The sequence below is a fragment of the Urocitellus parryii genome, chromosome 7 (assembly GCF_045843805.1).
Source record: "Urocitellus parryii isolate mUroPar1 chromosome 7, mUroPar1.hap1, whole genome shotgun sequence".
Classification (NCBI taxonomy): Eukaryota; Metazoa; Chordata; class Mammalia; order Rodentia; family Sciuridae; genus Urocitellus; species Urocitellus parryii.
Window position 1 is genome coordinate 170,828,120 of NC_135537.1, and position 18,624 is coordinate 170,846,743.

An 18,624-nucleotide genomic window follows, 5' to 3' on the forward strand; every position below is an offset into this window, starting at 1 on the left:
TAATTGGACTCTTGTGGTTGCTTCTGATGCCAAGAGGGGAAACTAACATATAAACAAGTGAAGTTTTATCTCTGTGTACATAGACTTCTCATGCCCCCGAATCTGCTGTGCTTTTTACACTTACTTAGCCTTTGCAGAAGCTGTTGCCTTTAGCGAGAATGCCCTTCCTTTCCTGGAATATTCCGGCTCTTTGTACATTCAACTCAAATCTCATTGCCTCTTTATTTTCTTGCTTGGACCCTAGGGTCTCATATCATGTCCTCCTTTAATATCTCTAATTATGTATCTACCTGTTGCTAATCCTCTACTGGACTCTAAACCAGGGGTTAGGTCAGATAGTAAGTCAGATAGACTTTGTGGGCCATATAGTTTATTTTGCAACTGCTCAGCTCTATCACAGTAGTGTAAAAGCAGCTAAAGACAATATGTAAATGAACAAGATGCTGTGATTTACAAAAAACCAGCGGAGAGGAAATGGTATGGTTGGGGCCATAGTTTGCAAGGCCCCTGCTCTAAGCTCTTGAGGAGATAGGCTAAGTTTTATAGTTGCTCTTTTAATCTCCAGCACTAGGCAAAATGCATTTGGTAGGCCCTAAACAAATGTTTGTTAATGGAAAGAATGTCAATACTATTCAGTGGCAAAACTTGTCAACCAAACCAGTTATGTGACAGTGATATAGTACCTGATTGTTCTTTTCAAAGTTGTTTAAGTTGGGATAAAGTTTTTAATTAATATTGATGTTTGAGGAAGTAGATTATATATATGTAAACAATAAAATCAGAAGGAAAGAACACATTTTATTGATTTATATCAGGAGAAAATAAATGATTATCTTTCTAAGAAAGAAAGTGTGAAATTAAAGATAATGTTCTTGAAGAAATTAAAGTGGATATGCTAATAAAATGGCAGTATTTTTTTTTACGACTCAAATTTAATATGCTTTTTTCCCTCTGTTGCTTTTTTAATTTAAAAAGTATTTCTTATTAGATTGTCAGAAAGTGATTGATTCAGCACCCAGCACTTCTGCTTTCACTGCTGAGAATAAATCATATCCATTAGATGCGTTAGGGTTGGGAAAAGGAGAGCCACTGAATTTGGATTTTCTGCAGTTAAAAGACTTCTTATTTTTTCCTAGGTTGATTTGGAATCAAATCCACAGAACAGAAGTCCTGAATCACGTCCTGGTGTTGTTTATCCCAATACCAAATTTCCTCGAAAAGATAATCTCAACCCAAGACACATAAATCTTCCTCTTCCTGCTCCACATGCACAGTATGCAATCCCTAATCGACATTTTCATCCCCTTCCCCAGCTATCAAGACCACCATTTCCAATTCCGCAGCAGCACACCTTGTTAAATCAACAGCAGAATAATTTGCCTGAACAACCAAATCAAATTCCACCCCAACCAAATCAGGTGGTCCAGCAACAAAGTCAGTTGACTCCGCAGGCCCAGCAGCCACCTCCTCAGCTTTCTCCTGCATATCAGCCAGCACCCAACAGTGCTTTTTTTAATAACGCAGTTTCTCATCGACCACAGTCTCCTCCTGCAGAGGCTGTGATTTCTGAGCAGCAGCCCCCTCCCATGCTGCAGGAAGGCCACAGTCCTCTGAGAGCCATTGCACAGCCCGGCCCTGTCCTTCCTTCACATCTAAATAACTTCATTGATGAGAACCCCCCGGGATTACATATAGGAGAGGCTTTAGGTAAGTTTCCATATTGCTACTAGAAGTGAGTTAAGAGGGTGTTTAAAATGACATGTACTATACAATGTTAATCTAGGTCAGAATTGATTTATTTTTATAATGCCAGCAAAAATCAGCCACTTGTGGGATAATCAGAATCCAGTTCCAGTGCTGTATGTAATACTAAATATCAGTTGATGTCAATTTACATCATTATGCAAGTGGGGGGAAAAATCATCATAACTAGTTTCTGGCAAACTTAGAAAGCATTTATTTTCTACCAAAATCAAATTGTGTTTATTTCTTTGCCTTTGTGGGAAAAAACTCATTGTAAAAATTCTTGATAAAATTAGCTTGAAACCTCAAATGCACAACAACCCAGTGTTTTCACAAATGTTTCTGCAGATCGCATACATGGGAGTGTAGCTCTGGAAACATTAAGGCAGCAGCAGGCACGGCTACAACAGTGGAATGATCACCACGCTTACCTGAGTCAGGGTGGCATTGCATACCCGCACCACCACCATCCTCACCTCCAGCACCTTCCACAGCCACCCATCGGACTCCATCAGCCGCCAGTGAGGGCAGACTGGAAGCTCACCAGCAGTGCCGAAGATGAAGCAGAAACTACATTCTCCAGGTACTTGGCAGGTCCCTCTGTTCTCTTTTGTGATAGTAGTCTTTTCAGCTTTATGTTAGAATATTGTCTCAAGACATCGAATGCTGGCCTTCTTGGCACATGCTATAAAATTTCCTTGATTGATTTTAAAATATGGAGAATTCATTTAGAAGTAACTCTTGTACAGATGTGTAGATTAATTTGGTCCTTTGGGTCTCTTCTGCAAGAGAAAAGTACCATTGTTGTGGATGTCTCTTTGTGGGTTTTTGTTGTTGTTGTTTTTGTATTTGGCAATAACACATAAGAAGAATGAATAAGGACAGAAGTGAACTTGTGGTTAAAAGTTACAAATTATAAATTCATCATAATTTTTCTTTCTGTTAGCACAGACTTCAGCCTTCTTTTAACCACAGGTACTAAGAGTAGTCCAAGCACTAAATTTGCTTTATGGCCAGCATCATGTGAATGCTATAGAGTGTTTGCTAATCCCTTCTGAGTGACATCCACCATCTTTTGTAACTTCCAGTTATCAAGTGGAGGCAAGAAACAGATGCTTTTAATACAAAGGGAAAGGGAAAGTGTCTTCAATGCACTGTTTACTGAGCATTAATGCTTACATTCAAGATTATTTAATGTTGGTTCTAATGAAGTATTATGATTTGATTTGTGGAAATGATCAATGTAGTGGATTAAACTCTTCTTAATGGAACCTGTCCTTTGTTTTCTACTTATGTTTCATCATCTTTATGTAGGTTTCAAGACTTAATCAGAGAGTTGTCTCATCGTGATCAAAGTGAAACTCGAGAACTAGCTGAAATGCCACCACCTCAATCAAGACTTTTGCAATATAGACAAGTTCAGGCTAGAAGTCCACCAGCAGTCCCGTCTCCCCCATCCAGTACAGACCACAGTAGCCACTTTTCTAACTTTAATGACAACAGCAGAGACATTGAAGTAGCCAACAACCCAGCATTTCCACAGCGCCTTCCTCCCCAGATGTTCAGCTCACCCTTTTCATTGCCATCTGAACACCTTGCCCCTCCTCCTTTGAAATACCTGGCACCTGATGGAGCATGGACTTTTGCTAACTTGCAACAGAATCACTTAATAGGGCCAGGCTTTCCCTACGGCCTACCTCCATTGCCTCATAGGCCACCGCAGAACCCTTTTGTACAAATACAGAATCATCAACATGCTGTCGGTCAAGAGCCATTTCATCCATTGTCATCTCGAACAGTATCTTCTTCTTCGCTCCCGAGCTTAGAAGAGGTAAATGTCTTTCTTCTTCTTTTACTTTTTTCATTTTGGGATTACTTGATTGCGAACAATATCAGCATACATTGACATGATAATAGGAATGGCTAGATCTTGTTGAATTTAATAGTCTTTTAACGGGTTGGGGTTGTGGCTCAGTTGTAGAGCGCTTGCCTCGAATGCATGAGGCACTGGGTTCCATTCTAAGCACCACATAAAAATAAATAAATAAAATAAAGATATTGTGTCCATCTACAACTAATTTTTTTTTAAAAGTAGTCTTTTTAAGATAATTCTTGCTTGAAAATTATTTTAATTTCTACTCTCGTGATATTTCAGATTCTGTAGAGTAATTGCTATTATTGAAACATGAAGCCCCTTGAGAATCTTTTATTGCTCTTTTGGAACATTTGACATCTGAGCACTCTAGTATTCAAGTTGTTTTGTCCTTTTTAACTTGGGGAAATTGTTTATAGTGATTCTCCTGTTCCAAGTACCAGTTCTCTTTTTCCTGTCACATGTCCTAGTGTTTGGATTAGACTGAGGCTATGGATGCCCAATGAGACCGATCTCCAAACGTAGGAATTTGCAGATGTTTAACATAAACTAAGCAGCTGGGGTAAACTGAATTATTATCTTAAAATACCTAGACATTCCAAAATAGTATTTTTATGGACCTTTATCAATATGAAAAATTAGTAATTTTAGGTTATAAAACTTGCAAAATGGTACTACATGGTGTAGACTATAAAAATTTTGTTTAGCTCTTCCCAGTAAGCTTGTAATTGCAATGATTAAAGAATGTGTAAAGCTGGTTGTAGTTATTATCAGTCACAGATATCTACTGACAACAGGACAAACATTTCCTATTTTGATAGATGAAAAAAAATAAGCTTCATTTTGGCAGTTCTTAACTGATTTCTAAAGCCATTTCAAATATTTGATAAATATGTTTTATAATTTCATTGCCCCTGAAAGAAACCCTACACCCTTAATTAAGCAGCACATTCCAATCTTTCCTCCCCATTCCCTACAACCACTAATCTACTTTGTCTCTGTGGAGACATTTCATATCAATGGGATCATATAATATGTAGCATTTTGTGTCTGGTTTTCAGAATGTACTCACACTATAGTATGTATCAATATTTCATTCCTTTTAGTGGATGAATAATTTTCCATTCTATGGCTTTGCCACAATTTGTTCATCAATTTGGGTGGTTTCCATTTTTTGGCTATTATGACTAATGCCACTATGACCACTATTTTCATATATTCTGGATATTAGATCCTAAATCCTGTTTTTGTGTGAAAGCATATTTTCAGTTGTCTTGAGTGTGTATCTAGAAGTGTCTCTATGAGGAACTGCTTGAGTATATATCTAGGAGTAGAATTCCTGGGTTATATGATAACTTTATGTTCGATTTTTGTGAGGAACTGCTAAACTTCTTCACTTTTTCACAGTTTCCTATACCATTTTATATTCCTACCAGCATGTATGAGGATTCTCATTTCTCCATATACTTAACCTTTTTGACACTGGCAATTGAACCCAGAGGCACTTAACCACTGAGCCATATCTCCATCCCTTTTTATTTTTTATTTTGAGACAGGGTCTCACTAAGTTTCTTAGAGTTCACTAAGTTGCTGAGGCTTGCTTTGAACTTGCGATGCTCCTGCTTCAGCCTCCCAAGCCACTGGGATTACAGGCATGTGCTCCTGTGCCCGATGCATGTACTTTTTAAAAATTATTATTACAGTCATTCTGGTGGGTGTAAAGTGGTTTCTTATTACAGTTTTGATTCATAGTTCCATAATGACTGAGGATGTAGAGCCTCTTTTTGTGTACTTATTGGTCATTTGTATATTTTCTTGGGAGAAATGTGTGTTTACATCCTTCAACCATTTTAGTATTGGTTTTCTTTTTGTTATTGAGTTGTAATAGTTTTTTTCATATATTCTGGATATTAGATCCTAAATCCTTACATAAGATTTGCAGTTATTTATCCTGCTCTGTAGTTTTGTCTTTTCACTTTTCAAGTGTCCTCTGATGCACACCAAATTTTTAATTTGGACTTAGATAAATTGATATTTTCTGTGGTTATTTGTGCTTTTGGTATCATTTCTAAGAAATTGTTGTCTAGTCCAATAACATAAAGATTATTTCTATATTTCCTTCTAAGAGTTTTATAGTTTTAGGTCTTATATGCTTAATTCTTTGCTTCATTTGAGTTCATCTTTGAGTGTTGTGTAATGCAGGTGTTAAATTTATTCTTTTGCATGTGGTCATCCAGTTTCTTCAGCATCATTTGTTAAAAAGACTCCCCTTTTCTCCATTGAGTTATCTTGGCAACATTGTCGAAAATCAATGAATCATAGAAATTGAGCATATTCTGGGCATTTAGTTCTATATGAAAGTGATCTATTGTCAGTGCCAGCCTTTCGTTTATTTATTTATTTTAGTTGTAGATGGACACAATGCCTTTATTTTATTTATTTTTATGTGGGTGTTGAGGATTGAACCCAGTGTCGCACACATGCCAGGCAAGTGCTCTACCACTGAGCCACAACCCCAGCCCTGAGCCAGTATTTTATACCTTAGTGCCACAGTCTGGCTGGGCACATTCAGGAGCCACTTGTCAAAAGAAACGAACTTTATTTTTAGAACCACACACGCCAAACAAAACAGCTCCTCAGGAAAAACCCTCAGAGCCCAACTGCCACTACCAGCTTCCCCCAAGCCTCTCCCTCCAAACCACAAACCTCTCCACCTCCCACACCTCCTGCTCTTGAGGCCGATTGGCTGGGTCGTGTGGGCGGAGCCAAAAAAGTCCCCCAATGAGCAGCTCCGTGGTCTGAAAGGGCAGGGAAACAGCCCAATGAGCATCACCGCAGAGGAGCCAATCAGCTAGATGTTGCTAGGGCCGTTGTGAGCCAATCATCAGCTGGCAGTCTGAAAGGGCGGGGAAACAGCTCAATGAGCATCTCCAATGAGCATCACCACAGAGGAGCCAATCAGCTAGATGTTGCTGGGGCCGCTGTGAGCCAATCATCAGCCAGCAGCTGGAAGTTTGCTGGCAGCTGGAAGTTTGCTGGGGCCCCTTCGGCTGTGGCTCTCAACATCTCCCCCTCTCTGTTTAAACAACAAGCATGTGGCTTAGGGACCCTGCCTGCCTTAGGTTGTCCAATAGTACATATGGTCCTTACCCGTTATCGGATGAGCTGACCTCAAGGCATCAGCCTCCTGTCTTAGATTGGTACCACTGCAATTGGATCTTACCCGTCACTGACTACCGGTCCAGTATACAGCCACACCTGTGGAGAGGTCTTTGTACCAGCGGGGGGGGGGGTGAGGTTCTTTGCCTCACCTCTGTTGGCCCCCAAATTTTAGCTGAACGATCATGACAAGCAGAAGGGAGGAAGATACACCAAGCCAATTGACGGCTCCTTTTGGAAAAATTGTACTACCGATGACATTATCAGCAAAAATACCCCAACACTACCACAAGTTGCTGCACCAACAGATAGTTCACAATGCATACAGGTGAATGCACAATGCATACAAGTGATACATAGTCCAGGCAAGTTCTGCAAGCAGTTCAGCGGTGGCTATTGCAGAAGCTGTAGATTGGTTTTATCTTTGTCTTCACCGGCACTGGGATGAAGATAGGAATTCTGGCAATAATGGCTAAAGAAAAAATTATGTAACATTCCAGAAGGCACTAAAAGAAAATAATTTTCTTAACAATTTACATTATCTTGAAGAGAATTATTAAATATAATGAAAAGGAAAGGTGAAAGTAAACAAACAGATCTGTTAACCTCCTTTTTTGTTCACATATTGAAACAATCCTCAACAGTTGTTTACCCAATTTAAATTAAACCATTTAAATCACGTGAATAAAAAAAATATTTGGATCCATTTTTTCATGAGCGCTCATCATATATGATATATGGACATACGTACATTCAAACATATAACACAAAACACAAGTGTACACACATAATATAATACATACAACACATAACATAATAGTAAAGGCCTTATAACTTTTTACAGGTGAAATCTCCATTGCAATGTTTAAAAACTCTATAGTCAAAAAATAGAACTGATCAGCAAAACATTAACCTAGGTCTGTATGAGCTCAAAAAACAAAATAGAACTTCATGATGTGGGAAAGGGCAATAATAAAATAGATATTGAACAAAGCATTCTGGTTCTGTCGCAGATGTAAGGATAGCCAAACTGGAGTTTTGGATATCAGCTGTTATGGATTTGAGCCAAATCATCTTCTTTTTGGTCTGTAGAAATCGCTTTAGTTAATGTCTCCGGAATCCAAATCGGCTGCTGTTCTTCCTGTGGAAACACACAAACAGACCCCCGACTCCAGACAATTACAATGGGTCAGGACCTTTCTATTGTCCTGTTAGAATATCTTTCCAAAGTACCTTGGACTTATGTACATTTTTTGGACACATATGCCTTTCCGCAGCACTAAGTCCTGATGAATCCAAATTTAAAAAGTTTAAAGTAAAAAAGGTTATTTTAAGTTTATCTTTGGGGAATATATACCCCTTTCCAATTCTGTCTTTTTGCTTTAATAAGTACATTTTAATAGTTTGATGAGCTCTTTCAACTATGCCTTGTCCCTGTGGATTGTATGGGATTCCTGTTATATGAGTAATGCCAAATGATGAGCAAAATTGTTTAAAAGAGGTAGAAGTATAACCAGGGGCATTATCTGTTTTTAACTGTTTTGGAACACCCACCGTGGCAAAATTTTGTAAGCAATGAGCTATAACATCTTTAGTTTTTTCTCCGGCATGAAGGGAGCCCATCAAAAATCCAGAAGAAGTATCAACTGTAACATGCAAATATTTTAATTTTCCAAATTCTGGCAAGTGTGTGACGTCCATCTGCCAAATATGGTTAGGTATCAATCCTCTAGGATTGACCCCAAGTTTAACTTGTGTTAAAAAGGTCACACAATTTTGACATTGTTTTATTATTTGTCTAGCTTGTTCCTTAGTTATTTTAAAATGCTTTTGTAAAGTATTAGCATTGACATGGAACCTTTTATGAAAATTTATAGCTTCTTCTAGTATAGAGAAAATATGTATGTCATGTGTAGTTTTATCTGCTAAATCATTGCCCAAACTAAGGGCTCCAGGCAATCCTGTATGTGCCCTGATATGTCCTATAAAGAATGGAACTTTTCTGTCCCAGATTAGACTTTGTATAGTGGAAAGCAAAGAGAAAACAGTAGAGGAAGGGGAAATCCTACCAGCATCTTCAAGGGATACTATAGCATTAACTATATACTGACTATCAGAAAATAAATTAAATACAGAATCTTTATACATCACAAAAGCTTGTAATACTGCATTTAGCTCTACCGTTTGAGCTGATTGTTTGGGTACTAAAAATGTAAAAATTTGATCAGGTGTAACTATTGCTGCTGTACCATTATTTGACCCATCAGTGAATATATTTGGAGCATTCATAATAGGTGTTTTTCTTGTCATTTTTTTAAAAATTACAGGATGCAATGACCAAAAAGACAATAAAGGATTAGATGGTAAGTGGTTATCAAATGAAACATTAGATTTGCACATGATTATTGCCCAAGTATTTAATTCATTAGCTAACTCATCAATTTGATTCATAGTATATGGTGTGATAATTTTATTGGGAGAAATTCCAAACACTCCCTTTGCTCCTTTTATTCCTTTGAGTATTAATTGTCCTACAGCCTCAGGATGCCTAGTAAGAATAGTGTTAGGAGAATAAGATAAATGTATCCATAATAATGGACCTTCTTGCCAAAGTACTCCTGTAGGAATATTTTTTGTTGGTAGTACAATAAATAATAAAGGCAAACTTATATCAATTCTATCCAAATGCATATTTTCCATATATGTTTCAATGATTTTTAATGCCTTTCTTGCTTCAGGCGTTAACATTCGGGGTGAATTTGGATCTGATGGACCTTTTAGGATATCAAATAAAGGTCCCAACTCTCTTGTTGGTATACCTAGATAAGGCTTTATCCAATTTATGTCTCCTAATAACTTTTGAAAGTCGTTAAGTGATTTTGAGTTGGTCTACTCGTATTTGAATTTTTGGTTGACGGACCATGGTTGAGGATAATAGAACTCCTAAATAATTAATTGGAAAATTTAATTGTACTTTATCTATTGCTATCTCTAGATTATAATTTTTTAATAAGTTTTTAAGTGTGGCATAACATTCTAGCAATGTGTTTTTAGTTTTGTGTGCTAATAATACATCATCCATATAGTGAAATATTTGTAGTTCAGGATTTTGATTTCTAAGTGGCTGGATTACTTTGTTAACATAAATTTGACACATAGTTGGGCTGTTAGCCATCCCTTGAGGGAGTATTTTCTATTCATATCTCTGATCAGGACCTTCATGATTCAGTGCAGGGATAGTAAATGCAAAACGTGGACTATCCTCAGGATGAATTGGAATTGGAAAAAAAAAAACAATCTTTAATATCTATAACTAAAACATAGCAAGTTTTTGGCAAAGCAGACAATTGAGGAATCCCCGATTGAGCAGGTCCCATAATAACCATTTCATTATTAATGGCTGTTAAATCTTGCAGTAATCTCCATTTACCAGATTTCTTTTTGATGACAAAAATGGGAGTATTATGGGGAGATACAGAAAGTTGTATATGTCCTTCTGCTAATTGTTGTTTGACCAGATCATGGGCTGCTTGTATCTTTTCTTTAGTCAGGGGCCACTGAGGAACCCATACTGGTCTTTCTGATTTCCAAGTAATTTTTATTGTCTCAGTGGCCCTTTCTGAAAATCCAACCCATGTCTGTCTGTTCCTTGATCTATTTGTATTGATCAAGGAACAGACAGACATGCTGTACCTTGTTCTTGTTTTTCTAATCTTTTTCCTTTCCTAAAACCTTGTCTAGTCATAATAGTGGGTGCATTTTGATTGATGTTATTTGTTAATGTCAAACCTAATTGATTTAGGACATCTTGTCCCCATAAATTTACAGGAAGATGATCCAATACATATGGCTGTATAGTTCCTTCACATCCTTCAGGATCCTTCCAATCTAATACCATTGCACTTCTATGGGGATTAGTCGCCACTCCTAGGCCTCGAAGCGTTTGAGTGGCTTGTTGTAATGGCCAATGTTTTGGCCATTCTTGATGAGAGATGATGCTAAGGTCTACACCTGTATCCAGTAGCCCATTAAGTTCATGTCCTTGAATGTTTAGTTTTAGCATGGGGCAAGAATCTAAATTTAAAGAAAGCATAGCCCAATCTACACCTGTGGAGCCTAATCCCTTGGAACCTCGTTCTACGGCACGACTGGAAAATTTATCATGTAGGCTTGGTATTATTAGTAACTGTGCTATTCTATCTCCTGGTGAAATTACTGATATACCCTTTGGAGAACTGGCTATAATTTTTATTTCACCTTCATAATCGGGATCAATTACCCCAGGATTTATCATAAGTCCTTTTAGAGTAGAAGAGCTATGTCCCAATAATAAGTTCCTTTGGGAAGAGGTCCTTTTACCCCTGTGGGAATGATTTGAACTCCCATCTCTGGAGTTAGTACTGATCTGGCGGAGGCACAGATGTCCAACCCTGTGCTCCCTCTGGTTTGTCTGATGAGGGATCTGATGGACAATGTGTCCTGGGCACTACCCTGATGGGGTTGCTGGGTTCCTCCAGTGCTCCGTACATTTGTGGTTTTGGGCCTCGGAGCATTGGGCCCCGGAGCATTGGGCCCCCCTGTCCATTTTTTGGCAATGGAGCCCGATGCCTTTCTCCACGATATCGTGGAGAAACACCTGGTCCTTGGTCGTTTTTTGATAATGGAGTACCCTCTATGGTGGTTTGAGAACGGCATTCATTAGCCCAATGTCTCCCTCTACGGCATCGTGGGCAAATACCCGGTATTCTACTCCTTTGATACCTAGTTTTGTTAAACCCTCCTCCTATGGGGCAAGTCCTTTTAAAATGTTTGTTCACAATTGTAGCATGTTCTTGGTCTGGCATCTAAAGCCTGTTTTACTGCAGCTGCCACAATTTGCCCTTGTTCATTAATGTCTCTGGCATCTAAAGCCTGTTTTACTGCAGCTGCCACAACTTTCTCTTGTTCATTAATGTCTCTACATAATTTAATATATGTGTTTAAATCTTCATGTTTCCATGGTCTAATGATATCTCTGCACCAACGATTCGCTTGGTCATAAGCCAGTTGTTTTATTAATGGCATTGCTTGTTCTGTATTCCCAAAAACTCTGGTAGCTGTTTGAATAAGCCTATCTACAAATTCAGCATAAGATCCATTAGCTCCTTGTATTTTCTTAGATAATTGACCTTGTAAACCTCCATGTCCTTGTAAAGTCTTCCGTGCCCTAACCACCTCTACAGCAATTTGTGCGTATACACCAGGATCATATGCAATTTGTTGCTGCTGATCCTCATAAGGTCCCTTTCCTAACAACATATCTAGATTTCTCTGAGGATAACCAGCTGCTGCATTTCGCCTAGCCGTCTCCTTGCAAAATTCCTCATTGGCAACCTTCCATAACAGGTATTGACCTCCATTTAGCACAGCTTTACACATATTAGCCCAATCTGCTGGCGTCATGTTCAAGTTGTTAATGGATTCGACCAAGCTTACAATGAAGGGTGCTTGAGGACCATAGGTTGTTACAGCCTCTTTTAGCTGCTTCACTATTTTGAAATTTAAAGCATGGTGAATTCGCTGCCCTCCTACCTCAAATACAGGGCATGTTAATACTTGAGATCCTGTCTTAGGATCTGAACTATCAACTGCGGGGGTTGGGGGCCTCCCAGCATATGGAGGTGGTCTTGTTAGTTGGACATTTACATCCTCTGGTGATAGAAAGGTGTTAGTAAATGTCTCCTGTAGAGGTGGCGCTGTTGGTTGGACACTTATGCCCTCTGGTGATAGAAAGTTGTTAGTAGCAGTCTCCTTTTGTAACTTTCCCCCTGATGGCTTTTTCTGCTCTACGCTTTGTTCCTCTATCTTTGTCTGAACTGAAGGCTTTGGACTAAGCAAACCAGATACGATTGTCCACAATGGCAATTGTCCCTGGGAGACAACTGGCAGAGTCCCTGGGCTGTTCTTTTCTATTCTTTTTAAATCTTCACCATGATGGTTCCATTGTGATATATTCAACAACTCCTCTTCCAAAAGCCATGGGCTACATTTTTGTATTGTATCAACATATGCCCTGACTGCTCTTGATTTTACTGGGATGCCTCCTTCCTCTAACAATTTACTTAACACTCTTTCAGTTTGTTTTTTACTAATTTCTGATCCCATATTTCTACTATAATACAACCCAACAGTGTAACACCAAACAAAACCGAGACAGAATGAAATAAAAATGGAACAACACAAAATCGTTATAGCCTTTCTATCCCCCTGACATGTGCATCCGTCCTTTCTCCCTATCTGTTCCTCAGACGTAAATAGTTTTTCCTCAGATGTGAGCAGTTTTTCTTCCATCTCACTCACCTCCAGGGACAGGCAACTTAAAACAAAAGTGAAGCAAAACAAAAGAGGAATCTTAAAATGGCTACCCATCCTCTCGCCCTGCCCTCAGGGGCGAGCAGTTTACCTTATCACTTACCCTCAGTAAGTGCCACCAAATGCCGCAGTCTGGCTGGGCAAGATTCAGGAGCCACTTGTCAAAAGAAACAAACTTTATTTTTAGAACCACACACACCAAACAAAACAGCTCCTCAGGAAAAACCCTCAGAGCCCAACTGCCACCACCGGCTCCCCCCAAGCCTCTCCCTCCAAACCACAAGCCTTAGCTTTTGCACTGTCTTTTATACATTGTTGTGTACGTTTTATAATTATAAGTTTGTTTTACTTACTCTGGGTTCCTTGTTTATATGAGTTTTAGGTATTGCCCTCTTAACAATGTTAAGTTTTCTAGGACCTGCACATGGGATATTCTCCCATTTGTTTAGATCTTTTAAAAATTTCCTTTGGCATTTTCTAAATATAAATCTTTGACTTCTTTTATTAAATTTATTCCTAAGTGTTTTATTCTTTTTTATATTATAAATGTAATTTTCTTAATCTCATTTTTTGATTGTTTAAGTGTTTATATTGATTACATATCTGCGATGTTCCTGAACTCTTTTAAGAGTCACTTCTGATAACTTACTTTATTGTTCTCATCTATAATTGCCCTGTCTACAACCTCTGCAGGATATTTAAGGGTATATATTTGGAAAAATTATAGAAAAGCAAGTATATCTTAAGTGAGATTCCAAATTTCCTCCAGCTGTTGATTTCTAGTTTATTTTATTGTGGTTTGAGAAGTCTTTTTTTTCATACTTAATACAATTTAATATAATAAAAAAATTCTTTTTTAAGTTATTTTAAAAAATTTAATTTGTTATATGTGACTGAGAAGTCTCTTAATATAATTTCAGTCTTATAAATTTTATTGAGTCTTTTTTTGCCTACCATATGGTCCTCTATCTTGGAGAATGTTTCGGAGATATTTTAGAATGCACATTTTGCTCTTGTTGGATGGCATGTTCATACATGAGGTCCATTTGGTCTATAGTGTGTTCATAATTTTTATTTCCTTTTGATCTAGGAGTACAGTATTAAAACTTCCAAGTATTGTTGTTGATCTGTAATTTTCCCCTTAATTCTACTTATTCTTCATGTATTTAGGGGCCTATGTAGTTATAGTTGTTATTATCTTCTTGATGAACTGACTTTATGATTTTACAATATTCTTTTTCTTTCAGCAGTTTTTGTCTTCAAGCATACTCTTTTCTGATACCAGTATAGCCACCCCAGCTCTCTTTTGGTTATTATTTGGGTAGAATATTTTTTTCCCATCCTTTCACTTTCAACCTATTTATGTGCTTGAATCTAAAGGGAATGTCTTATAAATAGCATTTGGCTGAATTGTGTATTTTTTCACCATTCTGCCAATTTCTGTCTTTAAATTTTAGAATGCAATCATTTACATTTAATGTAATTGCTGATAAAAAGGATGCCTGACTTCTGTTTTCTATGTCTTAACATCTTTTTGTTCTGCGTTTCCTTCAAAACTCTCTTTAGTGTTAAGTATATTCTGTTGAACCATTGAAACACTCTTCTTTTTTCCTGTAGTATGTATTTTTATAATATTAGTAGTTGTCTTGAGGTAAATATTTTTATTTGTAACAAACTATTTCCAGTTAATACCAACTTGTGTGTGTGCGCGCGTGCCTGCCCGCATGCATGCCGATAATTGAACCCCAGGTCTTATACACACTAAGCATGCACTCTACCCTAGACTAAGCCCTCTGCCCCCAACTTAATTTTAATAGTAAACAAAGGCTTTATTCATGCATACCTCATTCCCTTCCTCTATATGTTATTATTGTCGTAAATTACTTATTTATACGTGGTCCCCATCAATGTAGATTTATAATTATTGTTTATGCATTAGTATTTTAAATTATACAGTATTTTAAATTATACCAACTAAAATATATTGTCTTTTATATTTTCCTATGTAGTTACCTTTTCCATTGTCTTTTAAATATTTTTGAGTGGATTTGAGTGCTGTCAGTTCATCCTTCTGAGGCATTATAACTGTCTAGCATTTCTTCATGGGCAGGTTTGTTAGTAACAAACTCTCTGAATTTTTGTTTATCTGAGAATGTTCTAGCTTCACTTCCATATTTGAAAGATAGTTTTGCTAGATATAGAATTCTTGACTGACAGTTTATTTAGTACTTTGAGTAGGTCATCCCACTGCCTTCTGGTCATACTGTTTTTTTTATGAGTAATCAGCAGTTCATCTTACTGATTACTTGGTGATTCCTTGTACATAAATAGCTTCTTCTTTGTTGCCTTCAAGATGATCTCTTTATCTCCAGCTTTCAACAGTTTATGATGTGTCACTGTGAATCCTTATATTTGTTCTAGTTGGAGTTCACTGAGCTTCTTAGATGTAATTAGATGTATTAATGTCTTATTAAGTTGGGTATGTTTCAACTATTATTTCATCAAATATTCTTTCTAATAATTTCTCTGCTTCTGGGTCTCTCATTATTGAATGTTGGTTTGCTTGATGGTGTCACACCAGTCTCAGCTCTATTAATTTTTTTCTCTGCTTTTTCTATTTCTCAGACGAGTCAGTGTCAATTCCTATCTTTAAGTTTGCTGATTCTTTTTTCTTCCTGTTTAAATCTGCTATTAAAGCCCTCTGGTAAATTTTTCATTTAATTGTAATTTTTCAATTCCACAATTTCTGTTTGATTGCTTATTGTAATTCCTATCTCTTTAATGGTATTCTCTCTTGAGTGAGACATCATTCTCATTTTCTTTAATTGTTTTTGTTTTTGTTTTTTGATGATGCCAGGAGTCCAACCCAGGTCCATGTTTCTGTTAGGCAAGTGCTCTGCCACTGAGCTACATCCTTAACCCTCTAATTTCATACATCTGGTTTCTTTTAGTTCTTTGAACATATTTAAAATAGCTAATGGAGAGTGTTCATGTAGTAAGTCTCATGTCAAGGTTTCTTCAAGGTCAATATATGGTTTCATTCATGCTTTTGTGCATTTTTTCCCTTGTAGCCTTACTTTCTTTTTTCTTTGCATGCCTCATAGCTTTCTGTTGGTAACCGGATGTTTTAAATAGTACAGAAGGTGACTCTGAAAGTTAAATTCTCCTTCCCCAGGGTTTGTTACAGTTTTGTTTTGTTTGTTTGTTTGTTTTTACATGCCTGGAACCAAAAACATCTTTCAGGTTTTGCATAGGGGTGTGTGTGTGTGTGTGTGTGTGTGTGTGTGTGTGTGTGTATGAGCACACCTTCAACACTCAGCTAGTCAGCTTACCCCTCTGCCATAACCTTCACCTCTTGTTTCCAGGAACTTCAACATCAGCCTGAGGTGAGAATAACAACTCTTTCAAGGCCTTTCATGAGCATATGCCCAGCATCCGTGTAGTCTCTTCTAGGTTCCCAGGAGCATGTCAGAGCTCTTCAAAGTTCTTATTCCCTAAGCATCTCATTCCCCATTCTTTATTCTAAGCTTTTTTCTTTTTTTAAATCCAATTCCAGGGCTGGGGATGTGGCTCAAGTGGTAGTGCGCTCGCCTGGCATGCGTGCGGCCTGGGTTCGATCCTCAGCACCACATACCAACAAAGATGTTGTGTCCGCCGAGAACTAAAAAAAAATAAATATTAAAAATTCTCTCTCTCTCTCCTCTCTCACTCTCTCTTTAAAAAAAAAATAAATAAATAAATCCAATTCCATTGTCTCATTCAGCAGCAACTAAAACAGTTCCCCAATATCATGGTGTTCCTTATGGCCCCTTCAGCACTGATTGAGTTCAGAGTTGGATGAGATGAGGCAGATCTTTTGATCTAGCCTTCCAGAGAGCCATGTTACAAGTCTATAGAATGAGGCCCATACAACTCCCTCTGGAACTGGCGCAGGTTCTTATTTTCAAGCCTACCATTGAGATGGAAAATGGGACAGTACTAGAGTAAATTAAATTACCACAAAACTTGCTATTCTTATGAAATTCCCTGTTTTATCTTGATTAACTGTTCCATTAGTCACTGCAAGCTTTTAGTTTCCCAAAAAGTTGTTTGATGGCTTTGCCAGTGTTTTCGTTGCATTTATGGAGGCATAGACTATGGATTTCCTTACTCTGCCATCTTTGCTGACACCTTCGATGTCTTGACTTAACCTGCTAAGTGAGCTATAACATATGGGGGGAACTATGTGCCAAAGTTTTTATAAAATTTTGTACTTTTTACTTTATAATGAATAATCTATTTTAATTATTGATCTTTAAAAATTCCTTATTTTTAGAATTAAAGTACCTTGGTGCTCTCAATATTTGATATTTTCATGTAGCTGTGAATGTATAAATAAGTACCTTCAATTGTCAGCCAGTTCTTTTACTCTGGAAAAACATTTGGTTGCCTTTATTTTGATGCATGAGATTCACAAATGATGACTAACATGATCACTGAAAAAATTATTTGATGAGGAAAATATTTTTTACCATATTGCAGATTTTGACATTTTCAGTATATTGGGATAACTTGTATGTATTTAAATGATTTTGCATGAATCATCTCACAGAATGAATGGCTTATGTTCTCACTGTTTTTCCAACCCTTTAAAATAATTTCTTTAACATTATCAATACAGAAAATGGTCTTACTTCCCTCCCAACTATGGATTCTTATTGCCAGAAACTTTAGTAGATTAATCACATATCGGATGAAGGTACCTAGAGGTTAGCTTAATGGTTAACTTGAATGGAGATGGTTTTCTTCATATTTTGTTTCACTATTTTTTCTTTTGATAGTAATTTTGATTTTCTTTTGACAAATGAAATATGCAGTCAGCAAGCAAAATGTAGAAGTTAGAGAAATTATTAAATTCACTATGAAAAGATAGCTACCGTAACATTTAGCCTTTCCTAGCATTCATAGATGCAAACATGTGATTGATGGACGAGATGTACTTGGGGAAATTTTAAACAGTTTTTTTTAAACCACCCCTCAGGGCTGGGGTTGCGGCTCAGAGATAGAACACTCGCTTAACATGCATAAGGCACAGGGTTCGATCCTCAGCACCACATAAATATAAAGATATTGTGTCCACCTATAACTGAAAAATAGATATTAAAAAAAAAACAAAAACCATCCCATCACATCTTTCTATTAAGTCAGGGCACCCTGAAGGGCATCCTTGTTCTATTCTATAACTTTTTTTTTTTTTTTTGCCATGTTCCTTTCAGTTTTTAGAGTGTTCTCATTTAAATGATTAAGGGTTAATTTCAGGGGTTTCCTTCCTTGCCCTAAAAGTAGGGAAGGGCACATCCTTGGCTACTTGGGCGAGTCTGGGGCACACTCCAGAGCTTTCTAGATTGGCAGTGTATTAACAGAATGCTCCATTTTGATTTCAAGTGCTAGTATAAGTTTGGGGTTACAGTTTTATTTATTTTCCAATATAGCCAGTTGTCCTCATACCTTTGTTAAAT

The 18,624-nt window shown here is 37.3% G+C and overlaps 1 protein-coding gene across 1 annotated transcript in view; it reads left to right on the plus strand.

Annotated features, from left to right (window-relative positions):
- Helz (helicase with zinc finger) overlaps positions 1-18,624 on the plus strand; it is a 169,749-nt gene that overhangs the window by 131,933 nt on the left and 19,192 nt on the right. Inside the window, exons 29-31 of the mRNA XM_077801421.1 lie at positions 1,137-1,707; positions 2,092-2,326; positions 3,058-3,574. Of these exons, the coding sequence (XP_077657547.1) occupies positions 1,137-1,707; positions 2,092-2,326; positions 3,058-3,574 (1,323 nt within the window). The remainder of the gene's footprint in view (positions 1-1,136; positions 1,708-2,091; positions 2,327-3,057; positions 3,575-18,624) is intronic.